This window comes from Pseudorasbora parva, chromosome 11 (genome assembly GCF_024679245.1).
Source record: "Pseudorasbora parva isolate DD20220531a chromosome 11, ASM2467924v1, whole genome shotgun sequence".
NCBI classification, from domain to species: domain Eukaryota; kingdom Metazoa; phylum Chordata; class Actinopteri; order Cypriniformes; family Gobionidae; genus Pseudorasbora; species Pseudorasbora parva.
This window is the reverse complement of record NC_090182.1, coordinates 1,302,501-1,320,000: the sequence shown is the minus strand read 5'-3', so window position 1 is coordinate 1,320,000 and position 17,500 is coordinate 1,302,501. Positions and strand designations below refer to the sequence as shown.

Here is a 17,500-nt window from a genome sequence, read left to right as displayed (position 1 = left end):
AAATGTCAATCCGTGCTCCTCTGCCGCCATCTACTGGTTATAGTGGACATTTCATGTGTTTTTAACATAAAACGTGGCCTGTACCTTTAAACGTTTCGTTTTACAAATCATCTCATTAAAGAGAACATTAACATGGATCCTCTGTAGAGCTGTGAAGTGCTGGAGAAGTGCTGGAGTGTCACTCGCAGAAGCTTTGAGGTGAAGAACGTTAAAAAAAGACTTTCTTCCACAATCTCATGTGGTGTCACTACAGTAAATCATGATGAATGTTGGTGATAGCTCATGGCTCAATGGTTAGACACGTGTGTGTGTGTGTGTGTGTGTGTGTGTGTGTGTGTGTGGTGTCCGTAACTGGTTTAGCATCATCAGTGCATGACCCGCCCACAGGCTAACATTGACCATTAGCGCTTCAGTATTGATTTGAGCACACACACACACACACACACACACACACACACACACACACACACACACACAATCCAGACACAATTATTTAAGATCAATAATTAATTAGAATAAATATTTCATCATGAATACATGTCTAAAGCCGAGCACTGAAGTCTGTGTGGATGTCTGAGGGCACAGAGAGTCGTCAGCTCTTGCTTTTAGACGTTATTATCTTCAGCTCTCCATTTGTGGAAAACTCTGGCAGACATTCAAGTCTGTGTAATAAATGATCTCTGAATCAAGAGCATGAGCTGCTTCACCTTCACATCGGCCCTCACACACACACACACACACACACACACACACACACACTTTTTTGTCGCGTGTTGCGTCACATAAGCTGACTTCATAAATTTATGTTGATTTCCTAAAATTCCTCACCATTATGGTGATCAGTGTTCCCTTTGGTTGGGCACTTGGAACTTAATTTATATTACTGTAAACTCTTCCTATTGATGCAACACGAAATCACAGTTATCTCATTTCAAACGAAGGGCAGTAATAAGTAAGGGCTAATGTCCACCAGTCGGTTGTTATCTCAGAATAAACCCCTCCAGAGTGATCAGGACCCCGAGGCGAAGCGGAGCGTCACTCTGAAGGGGTTTATTCTGCGATAACAACCGGCTGACATTATCCCGCTTATTACACGCCTACTAGTCTCAAATAAATCAGACACTAAATATTGTCTTGAGATTAAATATTTTATTAGCTCTTACGCAAAGCTTCCGCAGAGAAAAACAGCTCCAGACTGCTTTAAGCCTTTATCTATTGCTGCTAAATGTTGAGAATGAATGCTGAAAGGGTTAGTTCAGCCAAAGATGAACCCAAGCCTCTGATTTACTCACCCTCAGGTCATTATCATAGACAGTAAAAGAAATGGACGGAGCGTTCCCATTGACATCTACGGCGAAAGAATGAAGTCAACCTAGGAGCACTCACTTCCTGATGGCTGAGCGAACTGCGCCGGCTCAGACTGAGCTTGACGACGTAGATGTGACGTGAGCCTCCTGTCTGACAGCTGTGAGTCTTCTAGTAGTTGTGGAAAGTGAAAGCTGAATCACGTTGTTTAAATATTTTCTCCCGTTGCTTTTGGCTCACTATGGACTTCTCCCCATTCTTCCCCCTTGACTTTATCAGACTTTATGTCTCCACGTCCCCCCGACTGTCTCATAGACAGTAAAAGATTGCCTGCGAGCGTCTCCTCAGGTCTATACGGTAATTTCTCAACTGTGCGACAAGGTCGCGTTGGTTATGACGCAATCGTTAGCCTATTTTTACAAAAACAGCTTCTGCGGGGCGATAGTGTAAGATACAAGGTAATGGAGCCTTTTATGCATTGTCGTGTTTCTTTAGAAATAAACAATGGACAAATGGAGTCTTTAAACGCCTCAGATGCAAAGTTATTCACTGTCAAAGTGACTCAAAAATGAATGGGAGTCAATGGGATGCTAACAGCAGGTGATGGCTTGGTTAGCAATGGCAGCCCCTATGGGTGGAACGCTTTCCGAGCGCTAGATTACCCCCTTGGTCATTATAGGTGTTTATGACATTCTTCTGTCAGACAAATACAATCAGAGTTATATTTAAAAAGTCCAGGCTAATGTTAACCCCAGCAGTAGTTGGAGCTGTTTCTGAAGTCCATTAAATGCAGCTGTCCGTCAAATAACGTGCTCCACACGACTCCGATGGGTTAATAGAGCCGTCTGATTCCAATCGATGCGTTTGTGTCAGAAAAATATCCATATTTAAAACGTTATAAAGGAAACCTGCCTTGAAGTCTTCCAGTGTAACCCACGGCTGTTTAAGCCACAAGATGGCGCCAGCGTTAAGCACAGAAGTAGAACCGGTCAAGATAACTCGCAGTACCCGGATGAGCGGTGTGTGTTATCTGGGAATAACACACACCGCTGGAATGAGCGATTGACCAATCAGAATCAAGTATTTACCTATAAAATGTAATGCCAATTAATGATCTTTTAACATTTTATTGCTAACACTTTTAATTTTTAATTTTAACACCACTTCTAATTGTGTTGATATAATGCCTCTGTATTTCTGACAATATCCAACAATTGACCATGCTTGAGTCACACACACTTCAACATTCAGCATCAAAACACACCAATGGTAATATTATTATTATTATTATTATTTTACACTTAATAAGACCATTACAAGTTCATTTGCTGTCATTATTGGGGTTATACTGACAAAAGACAGCAAATAAAGTGGTAAAATAAAGCCAAAAGTAATAAAACGAAGTTATGATTGCCCTGTGATTAATTTATTGATGCTGCAATGCATTCTGGGAGTACACTTCCTCAGCTCACAGACTGAATTATGTCGAGTTCTGCTTACAAACCCCAACTTATATATGCGAGTTACTCGTACTCAGGTTTTATGGTAACCTCTACAAATACACAAGTTAACGCTACACTGTAAAAAAAAAAAGAGTTACATCTTATATAACTAATAAAAACAAGCTGAACATTTCTTAACTTATTTTGATGAGTTAAAACAATGTAAAAACATATGTTAAAATGTTGTCATAATTTATTGAACATATCATTTTTTACAGTGTACAAAGTAGTAGCAAGTCAAAAATGATGACCTAATTTGCTTAAATTCTGAGGCAATCAGTTTCCACAGCTTTATGAGTAAAGTCAACGTATTACTGTAGACAGTGTAGACCTACTGGTGCCGTGCATATGAGAAGAGCTCGCTATGGCTGCCTTCCCAATAACACTCCAATTAGCAGCTGGTGTGGGCCTGTGTGTGTGTGTGTGTGTGTGTGTGTGTGTGTGTGTGTGTGTGTGTGTGTGTGTGAGAGAGAGACGGATCTGTCATCCCTGAGCTAAAACGGTCTGGAGAGGTCTGAGCATTCTGTGAAAGATCATTAAATCTGGATATTGAGACATGATGCTGACAAAAACACATCTGATGTATGCGTTTATATATTTACTGAGGTTGGCCATCCTGTTACTGAACACTAAAGCTCAGAGATTTGATCAAACCACTCAGTCGACGCTCTGTTGTGCTGAACATCGAGTTAATCGCTTCACAAACAAGAGCAAATGTAGAGGCGTGTGAGTGACAGGGGCTCCCCGCCCTCATCATCACAGAACTGAAGAGGTGCTGCTGAGGGAGGGATGGGGAGTTAGGGCACATGTAGCTGAATATGTGATGTAAAAACGTGTGTGTGTGTGTGTGTGTGTGTGATACAGACAGAGAGCAGCATCAATCACAACTTCAGTGCTGCTTTGGGACCTATTAGTGTAAAAGAGCAGAGAAAGACTCTTGAGAAATGTGTGTGTGTGTGTGTGTGTATGTGTATCTGTGTGTGTGTGTGTGTGTGTAAAATACAGAAATGAGCTGACTTGGATGGTGTTAATACCCAGAACTGACTCTGGTGTTCAGTGCTAGAGTGTGAAATGCATCATGGGATTTATCTTTGCTTTGGCATGTCAGCTCTGCTATCAGGCATATCAGGCCCAAACTCATTACTGCAAAAATAATCAAAACTCAAGGTCAAAGAGTCTGCAAACAACAGTTTATACTATATTTCAGCTGCACTTCATTAGTGTGTTAATAATCCTGAGTCAGAATAACATCTCTTCTCTGATGACGAGGGCGTGGCCACCTGTCACTCACATGGGATCAGCCAATAGCAGACCACAGCCATCCAATCAGTTCCCCTCACACACACTCAAGCCCCGCCCCTACATTTGCTCGTTTGTGAAGCGCTTCACTCGATAGTATTTGGGCTGATTTGGGCTGATTTGGGGAGTATTTGGGCTGATTTGGGGAGTATTTGGGCTGATTTGGGCAGTATTTGGGCTGATTTGGGCTGATTTGGGCAGTATTTGGGCTGATTTGGGGAGTATTTGGGCTGATTTGGGCAGTATTTGGGCTGATTTGGGCAGTATTTGGGCTGATTTGGGCCGTATTTGGGCTGATTTGGGCTGATGTGGGCAGTATTTGGGCTGATTTGGGCTGATGTGGGCAGTATTTGGGCTGATGTGGGCAGTATTTGGGCTGAATTGGGCAGTATTTGGGCTGATTTGGGCAGTATTTGGGCTGATTTGGGCAGTATTTGGGCTGATTTGGGCTGATGTGGGCAGTATTTGGGCTGATTTGGGCTGATTTGGGCTGATGTGGGCAGTATTTGGGCTGATTTGGGCAGTATTTGGGCAGTATTTGGGCTGATTTGGGCTGATGTGGGCAGTATTTGGGCTGATTTGGGCTGATTTGGGCTGATGTGGGCAGTATTTGGGCTGATTTGGGCAGTATTTGGGCTGATTTGGGCAGTATTTGGGCTGATTTGGGCAGTATTTGGGCTGATTTGGGCAGTATTTGGGCTGATTTGGGCTGATTTGGGCAGTATTTGGGCAGTATTTGAGCTGATGTGGGCAGTATTTGGGGAGATTTGGGCAGTATTTGGGCTGATTTGGGCAGTATTTGGGCTGATTTGGGCAGTATTTGGGGAGATTTGGGCAGTATTTGGGGAGATTTGGGCAGTATTTGGGCTGATTTGGGCCGTATTTGGGCTGATTTGGGCAGTATTTGGGCTGATTTGGGCCGTATTTGGGCTGATTTGGGCAGTATTTGGGCTGATTTGGGCAGTATTTGGGCTGATTTGGGCTGATTTGGGCAGTATTTGGGGAGATTTGGGCAGTATTTGGGGAGATTTGGGCCGTATTTGGGGAGATTTGGGCCGTATTTGGGCTGATTTGGGCCGTATTTGGGGTGATTTGGGCAGTATTTGGGGTGATTTGGGCAGTATTTGGGCTGATTTGGGCAGTTTTGGGGGAGATTTGGGCCGTATTTGGGGAGATTTGGGCAATATTTGGGGAGATTTGGGCCGTATTTGGGCTGATTTGGGCAGTATTTGGGGAGATTTGGGCAGTATTTGGGCTGATTTGGGCAGTATTTGGGCTGATTTGGGCAGTATTTGGGCTGATTTGGGCCGTATTTGGGCTGATTTGGGCAGTATTTGGGGAGATTTGGGCAGTTTTTGGGGAGATTTGGGCAGTATTTGGGCTGATTTGGGCCGTATTTGGGGAGATTTGGGCAGTATTTGGGCTGATTTGGGCCGTATTTGGGGAGATTTGGGCAATATTTGGGGAGATTTGGGCCGTATTTGGGCTGATTTGGGCAGTATTTGGGGAGATTTGGGCAGTATTTGGGCTGATTTGGGCAGTATTTGGGCTGATTTGGGCCGTATTTGGGCTTATTTGGGCAGTATTTGGGGAGATTTGGGCAGTATTTGGGCTGATTTGGGCAGTATTTGGGCTGATTTGGGCAGTATTTGGGCTGATTTGGGCCGTATTTGGGCTGATTTGGGCCGTATTTGGGCTGATTTGGGCAGTATTTGGGCTGATTTGGGCAGTATTTGGGCTGATTTGGGCAGTATTTGGGCTGATTTGGGCCGTATTTGGGGAGATTTGGGCAGTATTTGGGGAGATTTGGGCAGTATTTGGGGAGATTTGGGCAGTATTTGGGGAGATTTGGGCAGTATTTGGGCTGATTTGGGCAGTATTTGGGCTGATTTGGGCCGTATTTGGGCTGATTTGGGCAGTATTTGGGGAGATTTGGGCCGTATTTGGGCTGATTTGGGCAGTATTTGGGCTGATTTGGGCCGTATTTGGGCTGATTTGGGCAGTATTTGGGGAGATTTGGGCAGTATTTGGGCTGATTTGGGCAGTATTTGGGCTGATTTGGGCCGTATTTGGGCTGATTTGGGCAGTATTTGGGGACATTTGGGCAATATTTGGGGAGATTTGGGCCGTATTTGGGCTGATTTGGGCCGTATTTGGGGAGATTTGGGCAATATTTGGGGAGATTTGGGCCGTATTTGGGCTGATTTGGGCAGTATTTGGGGAGATTTGGGCAGTATTTGGGCTGATTTGGGCAGTATTTGGGCTGATTTGGGCCGTATTTGGGCTGATTTGGGCAGTATTTGGGCTGATTTGGGCAGTTTTTGGGGAGATTTGGGCCGTATTTGGGGAGATTTGGGCCGTATTTGGGGAGATTTGGGCCGTATTTGGGGAGATTTGGGCAGTATTTGGGGAGATTTGGGCCGTATTTGGGCAGTATTTGGGCTGATTTGGGCCGTATTTGGGCTGTATTTGGGCTGGTTTGGGCCGGTTTGGGCCGTATTTGGGCTGGTTTGGGCCATATTTGGGCTGGTTTGGGCCATATTTGGGCTGGTTTGGGCCATATTTGGGCCGTATTTGGGCCATATTTGGGCCGTATTTGGGCAGTATTTGGGCAGTATTTGGGCCGTATTTGGGCTGATTTGGGCCGTATTTGGGCTGTATTTGGGCTGGTTTGGGCTGTATTTGGGCTGGTTTGGGCCGGTTTGGGCCGTATTTGGGCTGGTTTGGGCCATATTTGGGCTGGTTTTGGGCCATATTTGGGCTGGTTTGGGCCATATTTGGGCCGTATTTGGGCCATATTTGGGCCGTATTTGGGCTGGTTTGGGCCGGTTTGTGCCGTATTTGGGCTGATTTGTGCCGTATTTGGGCTTATTTGGGCAGTATTTGGGCTGATTTAGGCAGTATTTGGGGAGATTTGGGCAGTATTTGGGCTGATTTGTTGCTCCGATCATTAGGAGGAACATGACTAAAGTCCATTGGATCAAGCCATATGAAAGCAAATAGATGCCGACTGTAGGCCATACAGCCAAGGCAAGGCAAGGCAAGGAAAGTTTATTTATATAGCACATTTCATACACAATGGCAATTCAAAGTGCTTTACATAGAAATGAATTAAAATAGGGATAAGAAAAAGCATACAATGTAAAGAGAATTAAAAATAATAAAATGTTGATAACAAAGATACAAAGACGTGTTTGTCTAAAGCAGGCTGATGTCAGAACAGTCGGTTTAAATTTAGTCTGCTAACAACGAGCGGTTTTGTTTGCCGTCAGCCCTCGTGATGAGTAAAATATCCATTAATAATGGACTTATCGAGCCAACACCACATCGATCTCCACTGACACAGTCATGAGCTTCAGGCATCAGCAACATTTGACAGCATTCAGATCATGATATATTAGATAAAGATAGCCTACACAAACACATGAAGCAACTTCACAGCAGAAAATGCTCTACTTATTTAGTTTTTCTTCTTCTTGTTTTCAGGTGTTTGAGCTTCATCTGGGGGATATCAAACGGCCAATCTGTGGGTTTATTAATCTATAACATGCTCCAGAGCAAATCGATTTGGGTTAAGGGGAAAATTAAGTTTCATAACTTTATATTTAGGCTATATCATAATTCTGTACTACACTGTAAAAAATATTTAAAAAATAAGTTCACTGAAATTAAAAATTTGAATTAATACAATGAACATTTTTGAGAATCGACAACCTTTATTTATATTTCATTAAAACATAAGCACATTGGGTAATTTTATGTGATGAAGCAGTGAAACACACATTTCAAGCAGTGTGATGAAGCAATTGAACAAATTTCCTTCATTGTATCAACTAAAATTTTTGACTTCAGTAAACTCAAAATTTTGGTTTAAACTCAAATAATTTTGACTGAGGGCAGAGTGAAGTTTCATAACGTTATATCTTATTAATGCAGACAGTGAAGATAATCCAGATAGTGTGTTGGCTGAACCACATGTGGCTGTTAATGCTTAATATATTTCACCTGGAGCGCCTTTAACGCGCGTCTGTTTCGCTTCAAATGCTCGATTTCTACGCGTGTCCAATTAGCTGCGGACCAAGTCCTAGTCCTGGCCAAGGCTAGCGGCCAAAAGTAGACGCGGTAGACACGATTTTGACGCTCAATTCGCGTTAGGTGTGAACTTAAGTCACTTTGGATCAAACGTCGGCCCAATCCATCAGGCGTAAGCGCTAAAGATGGGATCCTGTCTCGGTCAGGTGTTGTTCTGATATAATTGAGTTCATGCCGTCTTCATTTTCTCCACTAACTCGCCGACTCTTCTCTGAGTCGAGCTCTTAAAATCAATCCCTTCCCCATCCCGTCTCCAGAGGCCGTCAGCCAGCGCTGATCACCATCATCAGCATAATTAGCCTTCATTTCAAACACAGATCAGAAGAGAGCAATTACTTCAGCTGCCATTTGAAGAGGAGCTTCGCAGGTTTGATTGAGGAGAGCTTCATTCCTCTAATTGAACCCCGACTGATTAAACTCAGAGTTTAGACGCAGCTGGCCAAGTTAAGCTTGTGGATGAACAGATAAAGAACTGAAGTACCAAAACAATAGGCTTGGGTAATGGGATTCATTTAAATAATTAATCATTATTCACTCCTGTTGGGCCAAACAGGCAGTACACTGCAAAAAATGCTCTTCTTATTAAGTTTTTTTTTTGTTTCCAGTCCAAATATCTAAATATTCTTAAATCAAGATGTATTCACTAGATCAGTGAAACGACAGGAGATATTTTTGCTTGTTTTTAAAGGGGGAAAATATCTAAATGAAGAGAGTTTTTGCTTAAAACAGGCAAAATGATCTGCCAATGGGGTGAGAAAAATAATCTTATTTCTGTTTGGGACGGAAACAAGAAACAAGATTTCAATCAGATTATTCTCCTCACCCCATTGGCAGATCATTTTGCCTGTTTTAAGCAGAAACTCTCTTCATTTAGATTTTATTTTCAACAAAACAAGAAAAAATCTCTCGTGTCGTTTTACTGATCTAGTCGATGCATCTTGATTTAAGTGTTTGTGATGTTAAATTACTGAGAGTTAGTTTAATGTCTAAAGGGGACATTAGAAATTATGTGAAGTTTTGTTTTTTGAGAAAAATAGATATATTAGAAAAACGTAATTGTGTGATAAATTCAGGACAGACAGGTTTGATCTTATTGAGTCACTCCGTGAAATTCCTCAGGTGGAGACTAACGTGAGCCTTATGAGAGATGACAACGGCGCTTCAGAACGGACGAATCCCTCTCTCATCCCGTGGGAAGATGTGAAATATCTCCTCCATTAGTGACCTCTACTCTTCATCCAGCCCTGGAGACACTACCAGCTTAATCAGGCTTTAAGGTTTGACGTGTGTTCTCCTGACAGAGGGAAGGCAGGAATACAGAGTGTGTGTGTGTGTGTGTGTGTGTGTGTGTGTGTGTGCGCATGTTTTTGTGACATATGAGGACTCAAATGTGTATAATGCCATGGGTATGACACAGGTATTACAGGAGAGGGTGAAATATGAGGACATTACCCATGGCCCCACTTTACAAAAGGCTTATAAATCACACAGGAGGAGTTTTTATGAGAAAGTAAAAATGCAGAATGTTTCCTGTGATAAGTAGGTTTAGGGGCTGTGTGTGTGTGTGTGTGTGTGTGTGTGTGATGGGTAGGTTTAGGGGCAGTGTAAGGGGATAGAAAATACGGTTTGTACAGTATAAAAACCATTACGCCTATGGAATGTCCTCACATTTCACAAAAACAAACGTGTGTGTGTGTGTGTGTGTGTGTGTAATGGGGAGGCTAACACACAGCGACAGCGACACTCACCGATGAAGCCCAGCTGGGAGAACTCGAGGATCATCCACTCCTCCGACGGCTGCTGCAGGGCGAAGTTCTTCATCGTGGTGAAGTAATTTGGCCGTGCAACAATGTCATCCTCCAGCTGTGAGAGAGAGAGAGAGAGAGAGAGAGAGAGAGAGAGAGAGAGAGAGAGAGAGAGAGACTGATGAAGGATGAAGAAGAGCTGCATTTTTGACAATAATCCTGATGAGTTGAATTCTTTTTGAGGATATCCTAAGGCTAAACGAGTTAAGGGTGAAGCGTGTCATTTCTCCAGAAGTGAATATTCTTCTGTCGTCCCAGATTAAAGCCGAGGACACTGTGGAGAGCGGGAAACGATGAGCTGTTCTGATGTTCAGATGCGTTTATCAAAGGGAGAAGACAAAGTGAAGAGAGATTAGAACACGTCTCTGTAAAACACACACTGGGTCCTCTCACACACGTCCTCTAGAACACACTTCCTCTTGCCCTCCTTCTTCCTGTTTCCCTTCTTCTCCTTCTTCCTCTTCCCCTTCTTCTCCCTGTTTCCCTTCCTCTCCCTCTTCCCCTTCCTCTGCCTCTTCCTGTTCCCCTTCTTCTCCTTCTTCCTCTTCTTCTCCTTCTTCCTCTTCCCCTGCCTCTTCCTGTTTCCCTTCCTCTCCCTCTTCCCCTTCCTCTGCCTCTTCCTGTTTCCCTTCTTCTCCTTCTTCCTCTTCCCCTGCCTCTTCCTGTTTCCCTTCCTCTCCCTCTTCCCCTTCCTCTGCCTCTTCCTGTTCCCCTTCTTCTCCTTCTTCCTCTTCCCCTGCCTCTTCCTGTTTCCCTTCCTCTCCCTCTTCCCCTTCCTCTGCCTCTTCCTGTTTCCCTTCTTCTCCTTCTTCCTCTTCCCCTGCCTCTTCCTGTTTCCCTTCCTCTCCCTCTTCCCCTTCCTCTGCCTCTTCCTGTTTCCCTTCTTCTCCTTCTTCCTCTTCCCCTGCCTCTTCCTGTTTCCCTTCCTCTCCCTCTTCCCCTTCCTCTCCCTCTTGCTGTTCCCCTTCTTCCTCTTCCCCTTCTTCTTCCTGTTCCTCTTCCCCTTTCTCTCCCTCTCTCTCCTTCTCCTTCTTCCTTTTCCCCTTCCTCTCCCTCTTCCCTTTCTTCCTCTTCCCCTCCTTCTTCCTCTTCCCCTCCTTCTTCCTGTTCCCATTCTTCTCCCTCTTCCTCTTCTTCTCCTTCTTCCTGTTCCCCTTCCTCTCCCTCTTCCTGTTCCCCTTCCTCTCCCTCTTCCTGTTCCCCTTCTCCTTCTCCCTCTTCTTCCTGTTCCCCTTCTCCTTCTCCCTCTTCTTCCTGTTCCCCTTCTTCTCCTTCTTCCTCTTCTTCCTGTTCCCCTTCTTCTACAGGCTTCCTGTTCTCATACAGGGCAGATGTGTTTTCCCACTGCTACCACTTCGCTCCAGCGTTTGCTCTTGTTTTTTGTCTTGTTAACTTTTTTTCCCCTCTGACCCCCTGCCTGCTGGACTCCTGAAAATACTGGAAATGGAATTAATTAACTGGTCACTCAGCGCAATTGACAAAATTTTCCCACAAAGGAAGGGTGCACCGGGAGAACCCATCTGCCCGGACGGGACCTTCACTGCTGGCTACATGCGGGACGCCTGGAACAACTGGCAAGTCCTGTGCCTGGAAGCCCTGTCGGTGGAGGATGCAGAGGATATATTCATATTTGTATTTTTGATAGCGGGGTTCCTATTTCTCGGCCTTGGGATTGCCCTGACATATCGGAAGATTTGTAAGACAGCTGCCAGCAAATTCACCCAGCCGCTGTCTGTGGAAATTATAGGGTGCTTCGGGGTGACCGACTGAAGGTATCAGATCAGAGAGTGACACAGATCAATGAACTGAACCGTTACATCTCAGCTCAACAGTGGACACCATCGGGAGACAAACTGGTGAACTTCTACGGATTATGACCGGTCTGGGTATGAAATTGGACGAAATCTCCAAGTCACTCCATGAACTGGACGCGCGCCAGGAACGCTGAGGAACAGTGACTGATTGATTGATTATGATCCGGACGAATTACCGAAGATCAACTAAATGGATTAAAATGTTGCTTCACTTCACCCTTCACCCTTCACCCCCCACCTTCTCTCCTTTTCTCTCGGTTGGGAGGTCAGCTTGACAGCTGGGTTCGGCTATCGTTCCCTGTGCACTGCCTTATCTCCCTTCAAGGGCAAGCCACAGAACTGAACTGTAAACATCTTAAGTTATGGCTGACATTCTCACAACACAAACTCAGACTCTTACTCGCACCATACACTCCCACCCCGATCCCATCCCCTCCCTCCATCCGTCTGCCTCCTCCTTTCCTCTCTTCCTCCCTTACCCAATCCAAACTAATAAATCCATCACATGACCATGTGTGCTGTGTTATGTTACGTTGTGTTTTGAATGTATGTATGCTATGCTTTGCAAAATCTGCATTTTTTTTCCTCTGGAGAGCGTGTGGCAGTGCTGGTAAATAGCTGCAGCCCGGAGGCTTGCTCCAAAAGACACATTTCGTTGCAGTGTTCTTGTACATTTGTAATGACAATAAACTTCTATAAACTTCAAAACTTCAAACTTCTCCTACTTATCTTCCCCTCCTTCTTCCTGTTCCCCTTCTTCTTCTACTTCCTCTTCCCCTTCTTCTTCCTCTTCCCCTCCTTCTTCCTGTTCCCCTACTTCTCCTACTTCCTCTTCCCCTCCTTCTTCCTCTTTTACACCTTCCTCCTTTTCCTCTTCCCCTCCTTCTTCCTGTTCCCCTTCTTCTTCTACTTCCTCTTCCCCTTCTTCTTCCTCTTCCCCTCCTTCTTCCTGTTCCCCTACTTCTCCTACTTCCTCTTCCCCTCCTTCTTCCTCTTTTACACCTTCTTCCTTTTCCTCTTCCCCTTCTTCTTCCTCTTCCCCTCCTTCTTCCTGTTCCCCTACTTCTCCTACTTCCTCTTTCACTCCTTCTTCCTCTTTTACACCTTCTTCCTTTTCCTCTTCCTCTCCTTCTTTCTCTTTTCCTTCATCTCCTTCCTGTTCCCCTTCTTCCTCTTCCATCTGCTCTCCTTCCTGTTCCCCTTCCTTCCTCTTCCCCTCCTTCTTCCTGTTCCCCTTCCCTCCTTCTTCCTCTTCCCCACCTACTTTCTCTTCCCCTTCAACTCCTTCTTCCTCTTCCCCTTCCTCTCCCCCTTCCTCTTCCCCACCTACATCCCCTTCCTCTTCCCCTTCCTGTTCCTCTTCCCCACCTACTTCCTCTTCCCCTTCCTCTCCTTCCTGTTCCTTTTCCCCTCCTTCTTCCCCTTCCCCTCCTTCCTGTTCCCCTTCCTCTCCTTCTTTCTCTTTCCCACCTTCTTCCTCATCCCCTCCTTCTTCCTGTTCCACTTCCTCTCCTTGTTCCTCTTCCCCTTCTTCGTCGTCTTCCCCTCCTTCTTCCTCTTCCCCACCTACTTCCTCTTCCCCTTCCTCTCCTTCTTCCTGTTCCTCTTCCTCTTCCCCTCTTTTTTCCTCTTCCCCTCCTTCTTCCTCTTCTTGTTGTAAATAAAGGTGCTCGCCTGTGGTCTTCAGTGTGCCATTAACCAGTGAGGTGTTTGGCCAGTCAGCTCATGTCGTGTCATTTGTAATGGCGGTGTTTTGAAATGGCAAACGTGTGACCTTATGTCAGATTGTTGTGCCTCATGCAGAGAACCGTGTTCAGAGCATTTTAAAAGTGCCATTTTGAATTGCAGAATGTGTTTAGAGCAGAAAATGTGCTTAGACTTTAGGAGACTCGAGTGGAGGTTTTTTATTCTCGTGTGTCAGTTTAAATAATCGTGCTGTGTGTGTCATTTTAGTGTGTTAGCAACTGTAAAAAACTGTGAAATGTAATCTGTCATGTATTGACTACAGGACCGATGCAGTGCAGGTAAGGCAGCTTTATTCACAAGCACAGAAGGCCAACAATCCAGAACCCGACAGGCACGAATCAAGTGATAAAGGGTCAGGAGAGGCAAGAATACATCATCCAGCAGAAACCCTGAGGCTTGATAACGACAGGGATGGGTGTATACTCTACAGGGTGAGCGAGTGATTGGGTGAACGGATAACAGGTGTGTGTGTTCAGCTGGCGGTGATTTATGCTGTCTTCGTCTGCTGTTGGAAATGTCCTGATTCCCACTTCTGAAGTCGTGTGTGTGTGTGTGTGTGTGTGTGTGTGTGTGTGTGTGTGTGTGTGTGTGTGTGTGTTTCTGTCTTCGTCTGCTGATGGAAATGTCGTGATTCCCACTTCTGAAGTCGCGTGTGTGTGTGTGTGTGTGTGTGTGTGTGTGTATGTGTGTGTGTTTCTGTCTTCGTCTGCTGATGGAAATGTCCTGATTCCCACTTATGAAGTCGTGTGTGTGTGTGTGTGTGTGTGTTTATGTCTTCGTCTGCTGATGGAAATGTCCTGATTCCCACTTCTGAAGTTGTGTGTGTGTGTGTGTGTGTGTGTGTGTGTTTCTGTCTTCGTCTGCTGTTGGAAATGTCCTGATTCCCACTTCTGAAGTCGTGTGTGTGTGTGTGTGTGTGTGTGTGTGTGTGTTTCTGTCTTCGTCTGCTGATGGAAATGTCCTGATTCCCACTTCTGAAGTCGTGTGTGTGTGTGTGTGTGTGTGTGTGTGTGTGTGTTTCTGTCTTCGTCTGCTGTTGGAAATGTCCTGATTCCCACTTCTGAAGTCGTGTGTGTGTGTGTGTGTGTGTGTGTGTGTGTGTGTGTGTGTGTGTGTGTTTCTGTCTTCGTCTGCTGATGGAAATGTCCTGATTCCCACTTCTGAAGTCGTGTGTGTGTGTGTGTGTGTGTGTGTGTGTGTGTGTGTTTCTGTCTTCGTCTGCTGTTGGAAATGTCCTGATTCCCACTTCTGAAGTCGTGTGTGTGTGTGTGTGTGTGTTTCTGTCTTCGTCTGCTGTTGGAAATGTCCTGATTCCCACTTCTGAAGTCGTGTGTGTGTGTGTGTGTGTGTGTGTTTCTGCCTTCGTCTGCTGTTGGAAATGTCCTGATTCCCACTTCTGAAGTTGTGTGTGTGTGTGTGTGTGTGTGTGTGTGTGTGTGTGTGTGTGTGTGTGTGTGTGTGTTTCTGCCTTCGTCTGCTGGTGGAAATGTCCTGATTCCCACTTCTGAAGTCATGTGTGTGTGTGTGTGTGTGTGTGTGTGTGTGTGTAGACTTCAGATTCAACAGTCCTTTTGAGCTTTAACATTCACACACACTAGTCCATATCGCCATTTGTTTAAAAGCGGTACTTTTGCTTTATTCACCCAAAGGTGGCGGTGCGTTTGTGTGTGAGCTCCTGGTTCAGTGATGCCCTGCGCTCTCTCCTCTTCAAACGCTCATGTTGGCTGAGAGTAATGTGTGTGATGGAAGAGCTGAGCGAGAAACAAACTCAAAGTGGATGCGCCTTTCAGCTCCTTTCTAAGAAAAGCCACGTCTCACACTCCAGTGTCAAAGAACACGCTCTAAAGTGAGCGACACTCGGGGGAAGAGGATGCGTGACTTTCTGTTGGTTTTATCTAAACGCATAAAAAAAGAACATGCTACAAAAGCAGCGGCACAAAGATCAGCTTATCTTTATAAGAGCTTTCCATTTGCTACAGTTGAAGAAATACAGGACAACTATCAGGGAGCTTTCAGACCGACTCACAGTACCACTTATTCACTGCCTCGATACAGCTGCTGCTCAGATAACTAGAATATCACCAAAAGGTTGATTTATTTCACTAATTCCATTTAAAAAGTGAAACTTGTATATTATATTTTTTTTTTATTACGCACAGACTGATATATTTCAAATGTTTATTTCTTTCAATTTTGAAGATTATAACTGACAACTAAGGAAAATCCCAAATTCAGTATCTCAGAAAAATTAGATTACTTAAGGCCAATACAAAGAAAGGATTTTTAGAAATCTTGGCCAGCTGGAAAGTCTGAGCATGTCCAGCACTCAGTGCTCAGTTGTGTCTCCTTTAGCCTGAATTACTGCAGCGATGCGGCGTGGGTCAGGCTGTGGCTCGGCTCAGGTGTTATGAGAGCCCAGGTTGCTCTGATAGGCCTTCAGCTCTTCTTCTTGGGTCTGGCATATCGCCTCTTCCTCTTCACAATACTCCAGAGATCTCCTATTGGGGTTAAGGTCAGGTGAGTTTGCTGGCCATTTAAGAACAGGGATACCATGGTCCTTAGCAGCGTGGATTGTGTGCCTCTCCGCTCTTCCTCCAGACTCTGGGACCCTGATCTCCAAAGGAAATGCCAAATTTACTCTCATCAGAGAACGTAACTGTGGACCACTCAGCAGCCCTTTTAGTCTTTAGCCCAGATGAGAGGCTTCTGACGCGGTCTGACGTTCAAGAGTGGCTTGACTCAAGCAATGTGAAGCTGAAACCTGTCCTGCATACGTCTGTGCGCAGCGGTTCTTAAAGCACTGACTCCAGCTGCAGTCCACTCTTGGTGAATCTCCTCCTCATTTTTGAATGGGTTTTGTTTCACACTCCTCTCCAGGGTGCGGTTATCTCTATTGCTTGTACACTTTTTTTCTAGCTCATCTTTTCCTTCCCTCGCCTCTCTATTAATGTGTTGGACACAGAGCTCTGAGAACAGCCATCCTTTTTGATAATATTCTAATTATATGACCAGCACCTGTATATGCCAGTCCTCCTGGAGCCAGCTCACTTCACACACACCCCATAATCGCTCGGTTTGAGACTTACCTGCACGTAATAGGTTCCTTTAGTCTGGGCGTACATCATCAGGAAGCAGTAATCCAGGTTCTGCTTCGTTCTCCACCTGCACACATAAAAGCATACGGTTCATAAAGCCACACACACACACGCGTGCACACTCATGCACACACAAACTTTCACACGCACGCACATTCACTCACTCACGCACACACACACACAAACACTAAACTGCGACAGAACCACTGAGTTTAAAATATGAAGCTCAAACAAAGTGTGTGTTGTGTGAGGATCAGAGTAAAACTTAAAATATTTGCTGACAATCCCTCCAGCATAATATAATCACGAGCCGCCGAGGACCGCCGTCGATGCGGACACTGGAGTTTTTTGGAAGGTACAATGCAGAAGTACATTTGCTTCTGATTTACTAGTTCCTTTAGAGGTGACGTGTGGAAGTGTGTGGTTTCCTGAACTCTCGTTCATCTGCCACTGGTCAGTCAAACAGAGGAATACAAATAATTACATGTATTAAATAAATCGGACATTTTTATGTATTTAATCTCCCTTTATTGACCAATGATTTGCTGCTGACCTTTGAGTGGTGTGTGTTTATTGGTGAAATTACTGCACACATTAATCTGCATTTCCTTCAGCCTGAGGATTATTATTCAAATGTTGGTGTGAAGGGTCTTTACATTCGGCCAACAATAGAAATATTTAGTCATAAAAACGAAACAAGTCCAGGTGAGAACAAGTAACGCAAATGTACCGTAACCCAACACTTTTGTTTAACAGTAACACATTTAGTTATTACGACCGTAGGGTGATTCTCCAACCAGAAGCCCCTTTAACACCGTGAGCTGATGGAGAACACTCTCCTA

General features: G+C 44.8%; 1 protein-coding gene across 2 annotated transcripts in view; it reads right to left on the bottom strand.

Annotated features, from left to right (window-relative positions):
- The window catches only part of mgat4b (alpha-1,3-mannosyl-glycoprotein 4-beta-N-acetylglucosaminyltransferase B), a 102,793-nt gene that overhangs the window by 10,122 nt on the left and 75,171 nt on the right, over positions 1–17,500 (bottom strand). For both annotated transcript variants that reach the window (XM_067456762.1, XM_067456760.1), the window contains exons 7-8: positions 16,650–16,725; positions 9,947–10,061 (exon numbers count right to left, since the gene is read on the bottom strand). In XM_067456762.1, the coding sequence (XP_067312863.1) occupies positions 9,947–10,061; positions 16,650–16,725 (191 nt within the window). The remainder of the gene's footprint in view (positions 1–9,946; positions 10,062–16,649; positions 16,726–17,500) is intronic.